The sequence below is a fragment of the Hyla sarda genome, chromosome 4 (assembly GCF_029499605.1).
Source record: "Hyla sarda isolate aHylSar1 chromosome 4, aHylSar1.hap1, whole genome shotgun sequence".
NCBI lineage: Eukaryota > Metazoa > Chordata > Amphibia > Anura > Hylidae > Hyla > Hyla sarda.
The window spans coordinates 356321314-356339896 of NC_079192.1; the positions used below are offsets into that span (position 1 = coordinate 356321314).

General features: G+C 40.5%; 1 protein-coding gene across 1 annotated transcript in view; it reads right to left on the bottom strand.

Annotated features, from left to right (window-relative positions):
* The window catches only part of DDX46 (DEAD-box helicase 46), a gene marked incomplete in the record, with an annotated part of 414922 nt that overhangs the window by 233464 nt on the left and 162875 nt on the right, over positions 1-18583 (bottom strand). The window contains 2 exon segments of the mRNA XM_056516636.1: positions 4257-4419; positions 4648-4812. Of these exon segments, the coding sequence (XP_056372611.1) occupies positions 4257-4419; positions 4648-4812 (328 nt within the window).

Consider the following 18583-nt stretch of genomic DNA (forward strand, 5'->3'; position numbering starts at 1 on the left):
AAATGGTACCAAAAAAAACTTCAGATCATTGCGCAAATAATTTGTCCTAATACCGCTTCGTATGCGGAAAAATTAAAAAGTTATAGAGGTCAGAATAGGACAATTTTAAACGTATACATTTTCCTACTTGTAGTTATGATTTTTTCCAGTAGTAGGACAAAATCAAACCTATATAAGTAGGGTATCATTTTAATCGTATGGACCTACAGAATAAAGATAAGGTGTCATTTTTAGCGAAACATTTACCGCGTAGAAACGGAAGCCCCCAAAAGATACAAAATGGCATTTTTACTTAAATTTTGTCGCACAATGATTTTTTTTTTCCGTTTCGCCGTAGATTTTTTGATAAAATGACTGATGTCACTGCAAAGTAGAATTGGTGGCGCAAAAAATAAGCCATCATATGGATTTTTAGATGCAAAATTGAAAGGGTTATGATTTTTAAAAAGGAGGAAAAAAGGGAAAGTGCAAAAACTGAAAAACCCTCCGTCCCCAAGGGGTTAAAAGTTAATTGTGGAAAATCGGCACTATTGCCCATCAGTAACAAGTTAGGAGCTAACATTCTGGGTGGTTTGGGGAAGGATGAAGCATTATATTATTTGGGGATGAGAATACCAGTCTCAAAACTTTTGGTCAGAAGAATCTTAAACCATTGATTAAAAAACTTCAAATGAAAATTGAAATTTGGAGGAAATTACCTCTCTCCTTAGCAGATAGGATTAGTTTAATAAATATGGTAGTATTGTTGCAAATTTTGTTTTACTGTTTATTGCACCTGTTTGGATACATGGTTCTGAGGCGTAGAAGCAGCATTAAATAAAATTATATGGGGACGAGGTAAAGTATACATTAAATACTCCGATTTGGTTGGATAGGAAGGTGAAGGGAAAGGCTTTGCCGAGATGTAATTTTTTTTCTTAGCCATTAAATTGCAGAACTTTTTTAAGGAGCCAGGGAGAACAGTATAAAGATATAATGGAGTTTATTATAGTTAATAAACATTGGAAGCACTTGTCATTGGTTCATCTATATTGAAAAGTGTAGAAAGAAATTAAGGTTGTGTGTAAAAGTCCCCTAATTTTACACAGTTATTGTAAAATTCAGCATTTACGAATTTAATAAGGGTATAGGGAAAGATGTTTGGCTAAGGAAGTGTGTTAAATTCCTGGGGCTGCTTTTTGAAGAAGGGAAACCTAAAAGTTTGATGGGATTAAAGTGAAGCACATGAGTTTTGGGATATGCAGAGCCTTTCAAAAAAGATGTTGTGTTTGTAGGGATAGGATAACAATGTGTGGATTTTTTAGATGTGTTTTTTGTTTTGTTGTTGTTTTCCCCAGAGTTGCGTGTCCAAATGGGTGGGAGGGTGGAGCATATATTTGTTCTATTACTTTGTGCTATTTTGTATGTATTTATTTATTGTACAAATTTTTATTTTGACAAAATGCTATTTTTTTGTGTACTTGCTCCATATAGTTTCACATGGCTGCATCATGTTCTAGAGAGCATGCACTTTAGGCACAAAGCTTTGAAAATTAAAAATGTGCATACCTCATGGCAAGGGAGAGGGGAGATGGGGGATAGGAGTTTATCATGCTCCTGGAGAAATGCCTCCAGCCTTCCAGAGAAATGCAGAGAGCATAGCATTACATAGACCATAAAGTATTTTACATATTAACATATGCATATTCTGCATATTATGCATACAGGTCTTAGGGCACATTACTACATTGAGTTAAAGGGGTTCTCCGGTGCTTCAAAGGATAGGGGATAAGATCCAAAGGATAGGGGATAAGATACCTGATCGCAGGGGGGGTCCCGCCACTGGGGACCCCCGTGATCTTGCACGCGGCACCCCATTTGTAATCAGTCCCCGGAGCGTGTTCGCTCCGGGTCTGATTACTGTTGATCACGGGGCCGGCGGCGTGTGATGTCACGCCTCCGCCCCCGTATGACCTCATGCTCCGCCCCTCAATGCACGTCTATGGGAGGGGGCGTGACAGCTATCACGCCCCCTCCCGTAGGCTTGCATTGAGGGGCAGAGCGTGACATCACACGGGGGCGGAGGCGTAACTTCACACGCCGTCGGCCCTGTGGTCGCTGGTAATCAGACCCGGAGCGAACACGTTCCGGGGACTGATTATAAACGGGGTGCCGCATGCAAGATCACGGGGGTCCCCAATTGCAGGACTCCCGCGATCAGGCATCTTATCCCCTATCCTTTGGACAGGGGATAAGATGTCTAAGCATCGGAGAACCCCTTTAAAGTTTTTTTTAAATAAACTGGTTCCAGAAAGTTAAACAGATTTGTAAATTACTTCTATTAAAAAAATCTTAATCCTTTTAGTACTTTTTAGCAGCTGTATGCTACAGAGGAAATGCTTTAGATTTTGTATTTCTTATTTGTGTTATCCACAGTGCTCTCTGCAGCAAACAGCTGCTAAAAAGTACTGAAAGGATTAAGATTTTTTAATAGAAGTAATTTACAAATCTGTAACTTTCTGGCACCAGTTCACTTAGAAAAAAAAAAAGTTTTCCACCGAAGTACCCCTTTAAGCTTTCTTTTTTTTCTTACTAATGAGAGTAACACTTTAAAAAGGTATTAGGATAGGTCACGCAAATTTCTAATTATCTTTAATGGTCTTATCTTTAAGTTCACAATTATGCATCTCAAAGTATCTCAGTACGTCTTTACAGGAATATTTTTCACACGGCGAAATGTTGTGCGGAATACTCCTGTGAAATAGATTATAATGGGTTTCTGCTACACCAAGCATGTCAAACTCAAAGGCTAACCTGGGCAAAAAAAATCAAGGTATAAGTTTATGTGGGCCGCATAAAGAAAAAAAAAACATGCCCTCCCTGCACAACACCCATGTCCCCTTTGTACAACACCTGGCAGTACAGTTCGCCCACACTAGGTTGGCAGTACAGTTCGCCCACACTAGGTTGGCAGTACAGTTCCCCACATTAAATGCAGTATAGTTCCCCATAGACATACAGCCTTCAGCCATATATAGTGTATGGCTGAAGGATGTATGCCTGTTTACTGCCCCACTTCAGTGTTCCGACCACCACTCCTCCGGTCTGGGGTCTGCTATGGCCTATGGGCCATAGTAGTAGGTCCTGGGACCGGAGGAGCAGTGGTCAAAACACCGAATATGACGTGCTGGTGAGTGGTGACTTACCATACTAGCGCATCCTCCTCACTGCTCCGCTCTTCTCCTATGGGCGCACGCACGGGACGTCAGTGACGTCCCTGTGTGCGCTACCTCCTGGCAGCCCCTGCGTTTTTAAAGTTAACATGGGGCTGCAGAGAGGTAACTGGGGCATTCTTGTGGATTTTTGGGGAAACAGTGATGCCCCATTGTGATGGGGGCCCCCTGCGGGCACAGGGCCTGAAGCAGGCGCTCCAGGATCGCCAATGATGATCCGGCCCTGACCGGAGCAATGAATACCTTTACCGGGCCGCAAAGACATTCATTGCGGGACGCATGTTTGACACCCATGTGCTACACTGTTCACATGGTAGAAAACAAGATTCTGGCGATTCCAATCAGAATAGACTTGTCTATTCTTTTGGCAGTTTTCACTTGGAAATGTATTGCAGTCTATGAGATGGCACATTTCAGATTGGTTCTGGCACCCACTACATTATTCAAATGTGTGTAATGTGCGGATTGTCCGTAAGTATTTTCCGTGCAGACATTCCGCACATTTTATGCCATATGAACTTTATTTTCCTGATAAATAGCATCTAACTATTCCTTCGTGCAACCATAGAGTTTAATAATAAATCCGTATGAATTTAGCTTGAGTTTTATTATCAGGCATTGTATAACACTACTAAATGGCCAGATGAGGCAAATAATTACTGGCATGGTAATAAAATACAGGAATGTGACAGGTAATATTTACTGGCCAAGGGAAAGGTATTTTTTCTGTGCTGAAATTCTAAACTACCTAAACAAGTCCTTAAATTAACCCCTTTCCTTGGCCAATTCATCTGTAGTTAATCACAATTTTCCTAAAATGAAGAGTGGCAACTATTGAAAATTCCAGACAACTGCTTTTTCGACAAGATCAAGCCATACCTGCACTGCCAGTACAGAATACTTTTAATCTGTCACACTGCTTTCTATCCCAAATTTTACTTTTCTAAGAGCAAAATGTACCTTTATATTAAATTGAAAGCATTCATAGATTACTTGTGGTGTATATGCTGCTCTATTCAAACTCTGAAGCAAGGTGTGAATTACCTCCATGAAGTGACAGGCACGGATATGACGCTCTCATCAGGTCTTTCAATAAACCATCGGCATGCTCTTGCTTGTCAACAAATACAATGACAGAGCCAGTTTCTTGATAATGCCCCAAAAGCTCAAGTAGCTTAAGAAATTTCTTATCCTCTTCAATCACAACCTAGAAAATTACAATAGTTCACCATAAACATTTCTTACATAACAGGAGAGTAAACTACAGCAAATTTTATGACTCACAGCTTAAACGGGAAATAGTGAAGTTTCATCGTCACAGTAATCCATGGAGGGAAAGATTTCTGACTTGCAATTTTACCAGAACTTTCAGATTCTTTTCAGAATTTATGATTACACTTAACATTTTCTGAAGTAAATATTAGGAGTTTCTTACCACATGCTGTTCCACATCAGAACACACAACACTTCTTCCTCCAACTTGAACCTCAATAGGCTTACTCAGTATTCTTCTGGCTAAAGCTTCCATGGCTCTTGGGAATGTGGCGGAAAACATTACAGTCTGTCTATCTGGTCTGATGTTATCTATGATTCTCATGACCTGTCCAAAAATGAATAGGGACATTATTTGTATGTACTATAGTATAAGATGATTGTTTGCACGGGTGTGTATGTATATAAAAACAAACTAACTAATATATATAGTAAATTTGAGTAGCCGTGTTAGTCCAGTGATGCAGATGCAAATCAAAAAAATGTTGCAGTATCTTGTAATAACTTTATTGGACTAAAAGAATTTTGTAGAGACAAGCTTTCGGGATTCCTACCTTTATCAAGTCCAAAGCAAATCTAAGCTCACAAGCAGAAGACACGGGTTACATCTCACAAATATGCAGAGGTTAAGACAATAGATGTGGAGAATTCGCACTAAGATGGGACATAAATTGTCCTGCTATAGGAACAGACTAAATAGATAAGGATGAGAAAAAAAGAGGAAGGGAGGGGGGAGCAGGGGAGATAAAGGCAGGAATCCCAAAAGTTTGTCTCTACAAAATTATGTTAGTTCAATAAAGGTATTACAAGAAACTTCAACATTTTTTTATTTGCAGCTGCATCACTGGACTAAAACGGCTACTCAAATTTACTATAATACACACACACATATACATTATATCTATCTATCTATCTATATATATACATACATACATACACACCTTTCTATATCTGTATATCTTTATGTATACACACACAAAATACAGAAGTTTAAGAAGACTATATAATCTATCGCAAGATAAGATTACAACATTACAGGCCCAGAGAAAGGGGGGGGGGGGGAGATGTGGTGTCTATGGGGGTTTATGGTAGGTGAGAATCTGGAAGAGGGCACATGCAGAAGCTGAAACGACAGAAGGTAATCTCAACTAATTAACCCTCAACAAGAGAGTTATAGGGGTCACAATTTAAAACATACTAATTTTAGTTGTAAAAGTTAGATTTTTTTTGAAGTTGTCCAGGAATAGTAAAAGCATGTAAAAATTGATATGATCAATCGTATTGACAAAATAAAGAAAGCGTGTAATTGTTACCATACAGTGCACTGCGTAAAAATGAAACCCTCCAAAAAAGTTGAAAATGTGTGGTTTTCTTTTCAATGTCCCCACAAAATAACACTTTCTGTTGTGCCATACATTTAAGAGTAAAACGAAAGGTGTCATTACAAAGTACATTTGTTCTCACAAAACACAAGCCCTCATGTGTGTCTGTGGATGGAGAAAAAAAATTATGGATTTTAAAAGAAGGAGGAGGAAAAAGCAAAAACGCAAAAATGAAACTGGTTTTATCCTTCAGGCCCAAATGAGCTGTGTCCTAAAGGGATTAATAAATTTGGCACAAAAGAAAAATCACCGGACAAATGAACCATATCTCTCATCCCTCACATACAACATTTCCCTTTGTCTGTATTATGAATGTCTTACTAGGTGAAAAGCCAACTGAGGTAATTTTTTTAGCCTGGCAAATTGGTAGTGTTTTCATGGAAAAAAAAACTGAAATTTGACAGAATTTGAATGATTAATAGATGAGGTAAGATTACTTTAAGTTTGCTAATTTGTACATCGTATTACAGTGTGGATCTTACTACATTATTAATGACTGTATTATACATTGCCAGTATGCTAATGTATACAGCAGTGGGTGACAAATGTTTTATAATCCTAATTTACGCGGTGTGGTAAGAGTGGTTTAGTGGAAAGGGGTTCAGTTGTCCATAGCAACCAAGTTGATTGTTTAATTTTTTCCATATTTTGAAAAGGCAATATTATTCAGAAATAATTGTCGCAATCAAATTTTTTTTATATTGAATAATTATGCAATAGAGGACATCTGCAGCAAAAAAATATATAATTATCCCCTATCGACAGGATAGGAGATAAGTGTCTAATCGAGCGGGGTCCGGCTAGAGGAAGTGCGCAAGGCGCACAAAACAACTTGTTCCTGCAGCCCTGTCCTCTACCCCACTCCCCAGCCTGCCACCTGTGTCCTGATCCCGAACGGTGAATATAGATATCCTGTATGGTGAGTGCCACCTTCTGTGCTTCTTTGCTTTTAGACTGTTTATCCTTATTGGTTGAGCACCTCCGCTATAGGATTACGAAGTGCAGCATCCTTTCCAGTGAATTGTCAGTTTTCACCCTCACGATCATTTCCTCCTCCTCTGCATACACCCTGCAATTAGACACTTATCCTCTATCCCCAATCTTGCATTGCTGCACTATCCCTCAGCTAATGTGCGTAGCGTCAAGCTCACTGAATATGTGGATAGGGGATACGTTTTTTTCCCCTGCAGATGGTTAACATTACTGCCAATTTAGGGAGCTATAGATAAATAGATATACTCGTCCCTTTTAGCTAGTCGCTACAGGTCTCATCCTCAGCCAAGCCAGAACACCCTACTCTGTACTGACGAGAGGCAACCACCGCAAAACAGCTGTCTGCAGATTGGTCCTTTCAGCACTGATGGAGCTCGTAAATCTAAGTCCTAATTGATTTTCATTAAGCTCTATCACAAAGGCCTCAAATTTTGAGGACTTTGTGAGGGAGCTTAATGAAAATCAATTAGGACTTAGATTTACGAGCTCCATCAGTGCTGAAAATATGGTGTTCCTGGATCTAAAAATTTGGGTCACAAAAGACAGAAATGTACAGATTACTGTTTTTCGAAAAGAAACAGCCATGAATTCCCTGCTTCGGTGGGAAAGTTGCCACCCGCACCCACTGAAGCAGGGAATTCCAATGGGCCAGTACCTCCGTATTAGGAGAAATTGCTCCACTCTAGATGAATTCATAAGTAAAGCTGGTGAGCTTCGCACCAGACTATAGAATAGGGGATACCCTAACAAAATATTAAAAAGAGCTTATCACAGAGCACTGAAAGCAAACAGGTCCTCACTTCTGACCCCAAAGATAAAAGATGATAAAGAAGGAAAAGAAACATCTAGAATAATAGGGGTATATGATGATAAAGCTAGAGAGGTAAAAGAAATCCTCAGTAAATACTGGGGTATATTAAGGTTAGACGAGACCCTAAAAGAATTGATCCCTAGCGAACCACAGATCACATATAAAAGAGGGTGTAATCTAAGGGACAAATTGGTCCAAAGCAATTTTGAAAGAACCCCTAGAGATGGATGGCTCACAACTAAACCAAATGGAACATTCCAATGTGGCAAATGTACAATGTGCCAATACATCAAAAAAAGGAAGCAAATTCAGTAGTGCGATAACAAAGAAGGAATATCAGATTAAACATTTTGCTAATTGTGAAACAAAGGGGGCGAATTTATCTCCTAACATGCACATGCCCACAAAATTATGTGGGCAAAACTTTCAGAAACTTCCGACGACGACTACAAGAACATGTAGGGGATATAGTGCATATGCGAGACACTCCAGTAGCAAACCATTTTGCTTCCCATCACCAAAGTGATGTGCAAGGTCTCCAGGCACAGGTCATCGAAGTTATACCCTTACCAAGCAGAGGAGGTGATTGAGATAATATGCTTCTTCAAAAGAGAAGCCTTCTGGACCTTCACCTTGGAAGCGGTGAAACCAGAGGGCTTAAATGATTTTGTATCTTATGCGTGTTTCATAAAATAACACAATAATGAGAAAAAAACGTATAAGTTGTCAATAATATCTACAAACAAGTTAAATGTAACAGACCACGATCTATGAAAAATATGCAACTATCAAATAAATATAAGTAATAGAAACAAGAGAACACGCTATTCAGCAGTTAAAGTGTTAAAATGCAGCTGGAACGCAAGAAAAGCGAACTGTCCACTGACTATCCAGAGCTCAGAACGAGGGCTGAACAGCACACCTGAGCATAGAAGACACTCCCCTCATAGCCATACCTGTGAGAGTCCAGCCACGGCAATAGAGCGCGCAGGTTTTATGCGCAGGCTAGAGATTGGCTGACTAGAGTAATAGGCGTAGCAAAGGAGGAGTTACTAGATATAAAGCACGGCGGGAAAATCAAATGGAGTACGGCCGGCATCAGAGCCGCACAGATGAAAGGAGCCGCTTAGACAAAAGGATGCAAGCCAAGAGTTGGAAAGCCGCAACAAGGTCCCTGAAGAATGAATATATATCTATATCTCTATCTAATATAATATATATATTAGTCTATGTTATATATATTATATATATATATATTAGTCTATGTATGGTATTATAAGTCAGGGGCACATGTCAGGGGCACATGTCAGGGGTGCACCCCCCCCCCTGTCATGTGCCCCCACATATAATCCCCCCCGTCATGTGCCCCTCATATATAATCCCCCCTGTCATGTGCCCCTCATATATAATACCCCCTGTCCTGTGACCCCACATATAACGCCCCTTGTCCTGTGTTCCTCACATATAATGCCCCCTTGTCATGTGCCCATTTAATGCCCCCCTGACATTTGCCCCTCACTTATAATACCCCCTGCCCTGTGCCCCTCACATATAATGCCCCCTAAGGGGGCAGGACAGGGGGCATTATATGTGAGGGAAACATGGCAGGGGCATTATATGTGAGGGGCACAGCACAGGGTGCATTATATGCAATGGGCACAGGACAAAGGGCATTTTTATTATGTAGGGGGAACAGGACGGGTTATAGTTATTATATGTGGGGGCACAGGATGGGGCATTACTACTATATATGAGGGGCACAGAGTGTTTTGCATTTCAGAGGTATAGGCTGGTATTTATCATTGTAGGTGTAAGTGAAGCATTTATCATTGTAGGTGTAAGTGAAGCATTTTTCTACACTTTTTTTTTGTGTGCTGGTAATGTGTAGGAGAGCGTCAAATTTATTAAAAGGTAGCAGAGCATTTGAAATTTTGTGCAGGTCACATTTGTGAAATTTCTCTCTTCACATACACCAAAAAGCTAAGTCTGGGCTGGTGAAGTTTTAGAGACTTTTTTGTGGCTTTGCGCCTTTTTTTGCACCTTTCATATAGCGCAGTTCATAAAACCTTTCCATATGTGTATTGCCAAAATCATTGGATTGCAACTCAAGCCCAAAAAAAGGCACAAATAAACCCTACTTGCGCCTTTTTTGCACCATATTTAGACACAAAAAAAACAGTCTAAAGACAATTATACATGTCGACCATAGTGTATATTATAAAGGAATTTTTGGGGTAGTATGGTTTTTATGGGCCACAATACATTAAGGTATTGTATTCAGAGGGTGCATGGCAAGATTATATTCAGAGAGCACACTATGTGGCAGTATTGTAATCAGAGGGTACAGTGTGTTGTAGTAATATATTCAGAGGGTTCAGTGTGTAGTGGGTCAATAGTAGTATTTTCAGAGGTTAGGGTGTGTAGCGGTTTATATACAGAGGGTACGGTGTGTAGCCGGTTTATATACAGAGGGTACGGTGTGTAGCGATTTTATATACAGAGGGTACGGTGTGTAGCGATTTTATATACAGAGGGTACGGTGTGTGGCGGTATTATATTCAGAGGATACAGTAGTACTACCTTTAGCTTAGTGAAATGTAAAGTTTGTCACTGTATTGTTTGTGTGCGGTGTGCACACTTTCCTTAATCTGTACTGCTCCAATAAGTAAAAGGCTAATAGCATCCCAGTATGTACTGGCCGGGTGAGCATGGCAGGAGTACGACTGCTGACAGCATTTACACTCCTATCAGCATCAGTAACGGCCAGGTACATGCTGGGATCTCATATTATTCATATTAATATTGATATTGATTTTTCTTCATCCACAACGTACTCTAAACCTCACTGTAGCTTGTTGTAACCCATCCTTTCAATGCAGATGGATGCACAAAGAAACAGTAAAAGTACAATTTGGGACTATTTTAGTGAACCCTTCCCAGGACAGGCAATGTGCAACACATGCAAAACCAATGTGAGCATGGGATCTGCAACTGCAAAAACAAAGAATACATCCAATCTTTGGACCCATCTAAGAATTCATCATGTTGAATTATTTAATGGAGCACGGAAAACAAATGGAAAGGAATCATGTGAAACACCAACTCTATTCCAGACAAACATAAAAGACCTATTTCAGAAACGCATAAAGTGGCAAAAGTCCAATGAAAGATCCCAACTTCTGGACAGGGCAATCACAAAGATGATGGTTACGGATAACCAGCCATTTACAATGGTGTCTGACTCTGGCTTTAAGCGCTTGATGTCCATAGTTGAGCCAAGGTACACGCTGAAAAATGAAAAGTTTTACAGAACCGAAATGCTGCCAAAGATTCATCAGAAGGTGATTCAGAAAGTAAAAACAATATTACAACCAGAGAACGCCGGTAATTCACTCATTCACTACGGACTGCTGGTCCGGATCAACAGAATCACTAATGAGTCTTACGTGTCACTTCATTGATAATGGATGGACAAAAAGGCAGTTGGTTTTGAACACAAAGGTGATGCAAGGATCCCACACTGGCGAGTACATCAAAAATGTTTCTAGGCATGCTTGATGACTGGGGGATAAGCAAAGATAGAGTGCTGCTTGTGCTTCGAGACAGCGGAGCAAACATGGTGAAAGGAATGAGGCTTGCTGAAGTGTCAGATCTCAGCTGCATGGCACACACCCTGCAACTTGTAGTAAATGATGGTCTGTCAAGCCAGAGAACTGTGATCGACATAATTGCCATGCTAAAGAAGTGCGCAAGTCATTTCCACCATTCATTCATTGCCAAGCACCGACTGAGGTGCATTCAGTCAGACCTTGGCCTGCCCAAAAGCAGCCTGATTCAGGCTGTTCCAACAAGGTGGAACTCCACACTTCACATGTTACAAAGAATGCTGGAACAGAAGCGAGCTCTTAGCATCTATGCTGGTGAGCATGGAGGCTATTCTTGCCCTAATGCTGATCAGTGGGAGATTGTAGCAAATCTTATTCAGACCCTCCTCCCAATAGAGTAAGTGACCCTAGAGGTTAGCCATAACGACTCAAGTGTGTCATCAGTTATTCCATGTGTGAGAGTGCTGAAGATGCTTCTTCAAGAGAATGAAGGGCCCACTACACGTGGAATTAAAACACTCAGGGAGGTTATGAACGAAAGCCTCAACAAACGTTTTTTTGAAGTATGAAGAGAATATAAACGTAGTGTTGGCATGTCTTTTAGATCCCCGATTCAAACATCATGCTTTCTCTTCTGATAATGTATTGGCCAAGGCAAAAAAATGGCTGACAGAAGATAATATGCAAAAGGAGGTGCAGGTTCTAGAAAGGTCACATCTGGATGAGCCTGATGCTACTAGTCTGGATTTTCTGGAAGAGCCTGATGCTACTACTAGTACTAGTCTGGAAGAACATGCTACTAGTAGTACTAGTCTGGAAGAGCAAGATGATGATGCAACAGAAACCTACAAATTTCCAAAAAGGAAACACATGGAAAAAAAACAAATTGATGCCATGTTCAGCGTTTTATTGGGGCCTCATGTAGGGGATTCTCTAACTTCACCAAAAGTCAGCCTTGACAATGAGCTTAATCTTTATTTGAAAGAACCAGTGATCAATAGAAAGGGCAATCCACTTAAGTGGTGGAAAGAAAATGAGACACGCTTTAAAACCCTTGCTTCTTATGCCAGAAGATACCTTTGCTCTCCACCCTCCTCTGTACCTAGTGAGCGTGTTTTCAGTGAAGTGTCAGCAATTTATGAAAGAAACAGAAGCCGTTTAACAGGAGAACATGCAGAAATGTTGTGCTTTCTGCACTACAATGTACTCCTTCTCAACTGGAATTATTGAAGAAATTCTAATGTTTTAGATTACTTTAGCATACTTTTCATAAAAATTTTCTTTAATATCTGTCTTAACTCACTTTTTTGTAACCTTGAAGCTGGATAGCAGGTTAACATGGCTTGGCATTCGCTGAATGATCTGGGTTGCTCAGGAACTTTTCCTGTGTGTAGTGCCCACTACTATTTCCTCTGCTCCCCAAGACCAATACCTGTATGATTGATGACTAATCATATAGTCTATGTCTAGCCTTATAGGTTATGCTACCTATCGTTACTCAGCTAGAAAGCTTAAGTTACTCAACATTTATCCTGTTTTAAATGTAATATTCTTTATTATATGCATTAAACCATGTGTTTAAATTACTTTAAATTGACACTAAGGCTAAGCAGCTTAGGCAACAAAACAAATTAGCTTAACCCCTTAAGGACGCAGGACGTAAATGTACGTCCTGGTGAGGTGGTACTTAACGCACCAGGGCGTACATTTACGTCCTAAGCATAACCGCGGGCATCGGAGCGATGCCCGTGTCATGCGCGGCTGATCCCGGCTGCTGATCGCAGCCAGGGACCCGCCGGCAATGGCCGACGCCCGCGATCTCGCGGGCGTCCGCCATTAACCCCTCAGGTGCCGGGATCAATACAGATCCCAGCATCTGCGGCAGTTCGCGATTAAAATGAACGATCGGATCGCCCGCAGCGCTGCTGTGGGGATCCGATCATTCATAACGCCGCACGGAGGTCCCCTCTCCTTCCTCCGTGCGGCTCCCGGCGTCTCCTGCTCTGGACTGTGATCGAGCAGACCAGAGCAGGAGATGACCGATAATACTGATCTGTTCTATGTTCTATACATAGAACAGATCAGTATTAGCAATCATGGTATTGCTATGAATAGTCCCCTATGGGGACTATTCAAGTGTAAAAAAAAATGTAAAAAAATGTAAAAGTAAAAGTTAAAAAAAAGTGAAAAATCCCCTCCCCCAATAAAAAAGTAAAACGTCCGTTTTTTCCCATTTTACCCCCAAAAAGCGTAAAAAACATTTTTTATAGACATTTGGTATCGCCGCGTGCGTAAATGTCCGAACTATTAAAATAAAATGTTAATGATCCCGTACGGTGAACGGCGTGAACGAAAAAAAATAAAAGGCAAAAATTCCTACTTTTTTAATACATTTTATTAAAAAAAAAATTATAAAAAGTGTATTAAAAGTTTTTTATATGCAAATGTGGTATCAAAAAAAAGTACAGATCATGGCGCAAAAAATGAGCCCCCATACCGCCACTTATACGGAAAAATAAAAAAGTTAGAGGTCATCAAAATAAAGGGATTATAAACGTACTAATTTGGTTAAAAAGTTTGTGATTTTTTTTAAGCGCAACAATAATATAAAAGTATATAATAATGGGTATCATTTTAATCGTATTGACCCTAAGAATAAAGAACACACGTCATTTTTACCATAAATTGTACGGCGTGAAAACAAAACCTTCCAAAATTAGCAAAATTGCGTTTTTCGTTTTAATTTCCCCACAAAAATAGTGTTTTTTGGTTGCGCCATACATTTCATGATATAATGAGTGATGTCATTACAAAGGACAACTGGTCACGCAAAAAATAAGCCCTCATACTAGTCTGTGGATGAAAATATAAAAGAGTTATGATTTTTAGAAGGCGAGGAGGAAAAAATGAAAACTTAAAAATTAAATTGTCTGAGTCCTTAAGGCCAAAATGGGCTGAGTCCTTAAGGGGTTAAAGGGGTACTCCGGTGTAAAACTTCTTTTTTACATCAACTGGTGGCAGAAAGGTAAACAGATTTGTAAATTACTTCTGTTTAAAAAAATCTTAATCCTTCCAGTACTTATTAGCTGCTGAATACTACAGAGGAAATTATTTTATTTTTGGAACACAGAGCTCTCTGCTGACATCATGACCACAGTGCTCTCTGCTGACACCTATGTCCATTTTAGGAACTGTCCAGAGCAGCATGTGTTTGCTATAGGGATTTTCTTCTACTCTGGACAGTTCTTAAAATGGACAGGGATGTCAGCAGAACACTGTGCTCATGATGTCAGCAGAGAGCTCTGTGTTCCAAAAAGAAAAGAATTTCCTCTGTAGTATTCAGCAGCTAATAAGTGCTAGAAGGATTAAGATTTTTTTAATAGAAGTAAATTTGCAAATCTGTTTAACTTTCCGGCACCAGTTGATTTAAAAAAAGTTTTCCACTGGAGTACCCCTTTAATGAAGCTGTCTTGGTGCCTTGCTCATAAACACTGTAGTGTCCCTTTGATATAATTGCCTAGGTCATTGCTGCTCATTTTACAAAGATTTAAGTAAATGTGCCATTGAACATTGTTGTTTGTGTTACCTTTTGACTGATATTTATTTAAAAAACACAAGTGGTCCAATTTGTTGTATTTGACCATATCACCATTGTTTTGCTGCAATCTGACTGGTATGTTTCTGTATTATTTATGTTTATTTACCTATGAAAATTTTTTTACAAAAAAGCTAAACGTTAACAATAAACATGTTCATTTAACAGCAGATGTGTAGAAAATATTTTTTCCCCCAAAAATTGTAATGCACGGAATATCGGTATAAGTTATCGGCTATCGGCCTGAAGGTTTACAGGGTATCGGTATCGGCCCTAAAAAATCAATATCGGTCGATCCCTACTTCTGACCCCTATAACTTTTTTATTTTTCAACGTACAGGGCGGCATGGGGGCTAATTTTTTATTCATTTTTTAATGGTATAAAAAGTGACCAAAAAAAGCTTTTTTGGACTTTGGAATTTTTCTACAAGTACGCCATTGACCGTGCGGTTTAACTAACGATATATTTTTATAGTTTGGACATTTACGCACGTGACGATACCATATGTTTATTTTTATTTACACTTTTTTTTAATGGGAAAAGGGGGGTGATTCAAACTTTTATTAGGGAAGGGGTTAAATGACCTTTATTAACACCTTTTTTTTACTTTTTTTTTGCAGTGTTATAGGTCCCATAGGGACCTATAACACTGCACACACTGATCTCCTATGCTGATCACTGGCGTGTATTAACACGCCTGTGATCAGTGTTATCGGCGCTTGACTTGACTGGATCTCAGGCACGGAGCAGTCATTCATCGATCGGACACAGAGGAGGCAGGTAAGGGCCTTCCCGGTGTCCTGTAAGCTGTTCAGGACGCCACGATTTCACCGCGGCAGTCCCGAACAGCCCGACTGACTAGCCGGGGTACCGCCGCTTCTAAAGGGTTAATACTGCACATTGCCGCGATCGGCGAGGTGTGGTATTAACCGCGGGTCCCGGCTGTTGATGAGCGCCGGGACCGACGAGATGTGATGCAGGGTCGCAGTGCGACCCCGCTTCATATTGCGGGAGCCGGCGCAGAACGTAAATATACGTCCTGCGTCTTTAAGGGGTTAAGTTCAATGTTTTGTTAATCTGAATTTTATGTGATGGATCAGAACACAATAGTCTAAGTTGGTGAATTGAAATGAGAAAAAAATATAAATAAAACTATTGTTTAGACAAAGAAAACACAAAATTGACATGTGCATATGATTTCACCCCCTTTGTTAGGATGCCCATAACAATCTCTGGTGGAACCAATTACCTTCAGAAGTAACAATTAGTGAAATGATGTCCAGCTGTGAGCAATTTAAAGCATACCAGTCAGATACAACCCCAAAAAAAATTCTTAACCCCCTCAACGACCATGGACATGTATACACGTCTAAGCAGGATAAACGTTCCTGCACCAGGACGTGTATACTCGTCCATGGTTCTCATGGGTGCTGCCCAGTGCACCCACGAGATGGCGATCCTTGCGGGGTGCTACAGGAGAGCGACAGAGGGAGCCCCCTCCCTCTGTCAAAACTCCTTACAGCTCGCGGTCGCTTCCGACCGCGGCTGTAAAGGTTAAACTGCCGAAAACCGTGCGGCAGGGTCCCGGCTGAGTGTTACAGCCGGGACCCTGCCGCACTGCCGGGACCGAAGAAAACTTCGGTCCCGGCCGTTTAACCCTTACAGCCGTGGTCGGAAGCGACCGCGAGCTGTAAGGAGTTTTGACAGAGGGAGGGGGCTCCCTCTGTCGCTCTCCTGTAGCACCCCGCAACGATCGCAGGGTGCTGCTGCTTACCTGGGAAGCCGGGGGTCTTTACAAGGACCTCCCAGGTCTGCCCTGGATATTGCCTGCCAGGACGTGCCAGAGGCACGTCCTGATATGCTGCCTGCTAGTGTAAAACTAGCAGGCAGCATATATCTGCAATGCTTTGAAATACTAAGTATTCCAAAGCATTAAAAAAAAGTGAAAAAATATAAAAATAAAAGTGTATAAAAACATCAAGTATAAAAAAAAGTGAAAAAATAAACACACATTTATTAAATAAATATAATAAAAAATAAAAAATATATAATGTGTAGTATCACATGGAGCACATCCGCAGCATATTACATGCTGCGGATGCCTGCCAACAGTCACAATAATGAGCTCCCTGCTGTGGTTTGGTAGCTTTGTGTGTGTACTAATAGCGGCGGATTTCCCGCCGGTAGTCATGAGCGGACACACTGAGCTACCCAGCCACAGCAATGATCTCGCCCTTGTGACAGCTGGGGGGCATCTGCAGTGTGAAACATGCTGCGGATGCGCTGTGTGACCCTACACTGCGTCCCATTCATACTGCGTTTCCGCAGTGTTAGAGGTATCTGTCAGCATCATGTCAAAAAGAGGGATGCTGACGTATACTGTAGCAGCTCTATTTCTGAATGAGACTGCTACAGTATACATTGGATCCCTTTTTTGACATGACAACGGACACCTATACTGCGGAAACGCAGTATGAATGTGGACTATTCATATAATGATGCCCTGAAAGCCAAATGGCGCTCCTCTCCTTCTGGGTCCTACCACGCCGCCAAGAAACCAAATATGGCCTAAGCGGGGATATTTCCAAACATGGGCCGAGCAGCTTAATAAAATATAGGGTACATTTCTTGCAATATCAGTAGTGATGTACAAAAAAATATGCCCCACAAATGACGCATTTGTGAAAAAATGCAAATTTCGAATTTTTAACACTGACTTTGTAATAATTCCTGCCAAAAAACTATAGTGTTAAAATACTCACTGTACCCCCTAGCAAATACCTCGAGGGGTCTATTTTTTTTTAAAATGGGGTCATTTAGGGGGGTGTTCCTATGTTCTACTACCTTCAAACTTCTGCAAACCTTGCATAGCACATAAAAAAAAAAACGTACTTTTCAAAATTTCAAGTTAAATTGTTAGGCTTCTAATTAATTTAAAATGTTACTTAAAAACAAAAAAAATGCAGAAAAAATAAAGTAAACATCTGAAAGTATAAGTTTCATAAACTATTTGGTCGGTATGTATAAATATATCCAACCAATTAGTGTTAAAATAGCAAAAAAAAATCGTGATTTTTTGCATTGTAAAAAAAAAAAAAAAAAAAAAAAACTACAAATGATATCGGCTTTCATGTACATGAAGGACATCTTGTGACAAAAAAAACATGTCAGAATTATCGTGATTGGCAAAACGTTACCAGAGTTATTCTCTAATAAAGACAGACATCCCCGATTTGAAAAAACAGGCCTGGTCTTTCAGGGGTGTACAGGTTTACTTGTGTTGGTCCTTAAGGGGTTAATATATCACTCAGTACCTAATCCTGACTGTGTACATCTAATTTTTATGTGTCTAGTATCTTTATTTTTTATTACCCTTTTAACCCCTTCCCGCTTTAGGACGTATGCATACGTCCCAGCACCAGACACGTTCACATGATGGGACGTATGCATATGTCCTAACGATCTCCGGCACTGCTGCAGGCAGCGCAGGAGATCGGCGGCGGGACCCGGCTGTCAATCACAGCCGGAGTCCCGCTGCAGGAGCCGCGATCGCGCCGGTCCCGGCAGCTTTAACCCCGTAGATGCAGTGATCAATCCTGATCAAGGCATCTATGGTGTTGACAGGGGGAGCCACTTATATAAAGTACATGTCACAAAAAAATCTTAGAATCGCTCCGTTCAGAAAAAGTATTTTAAAGTTATTACCATTTAA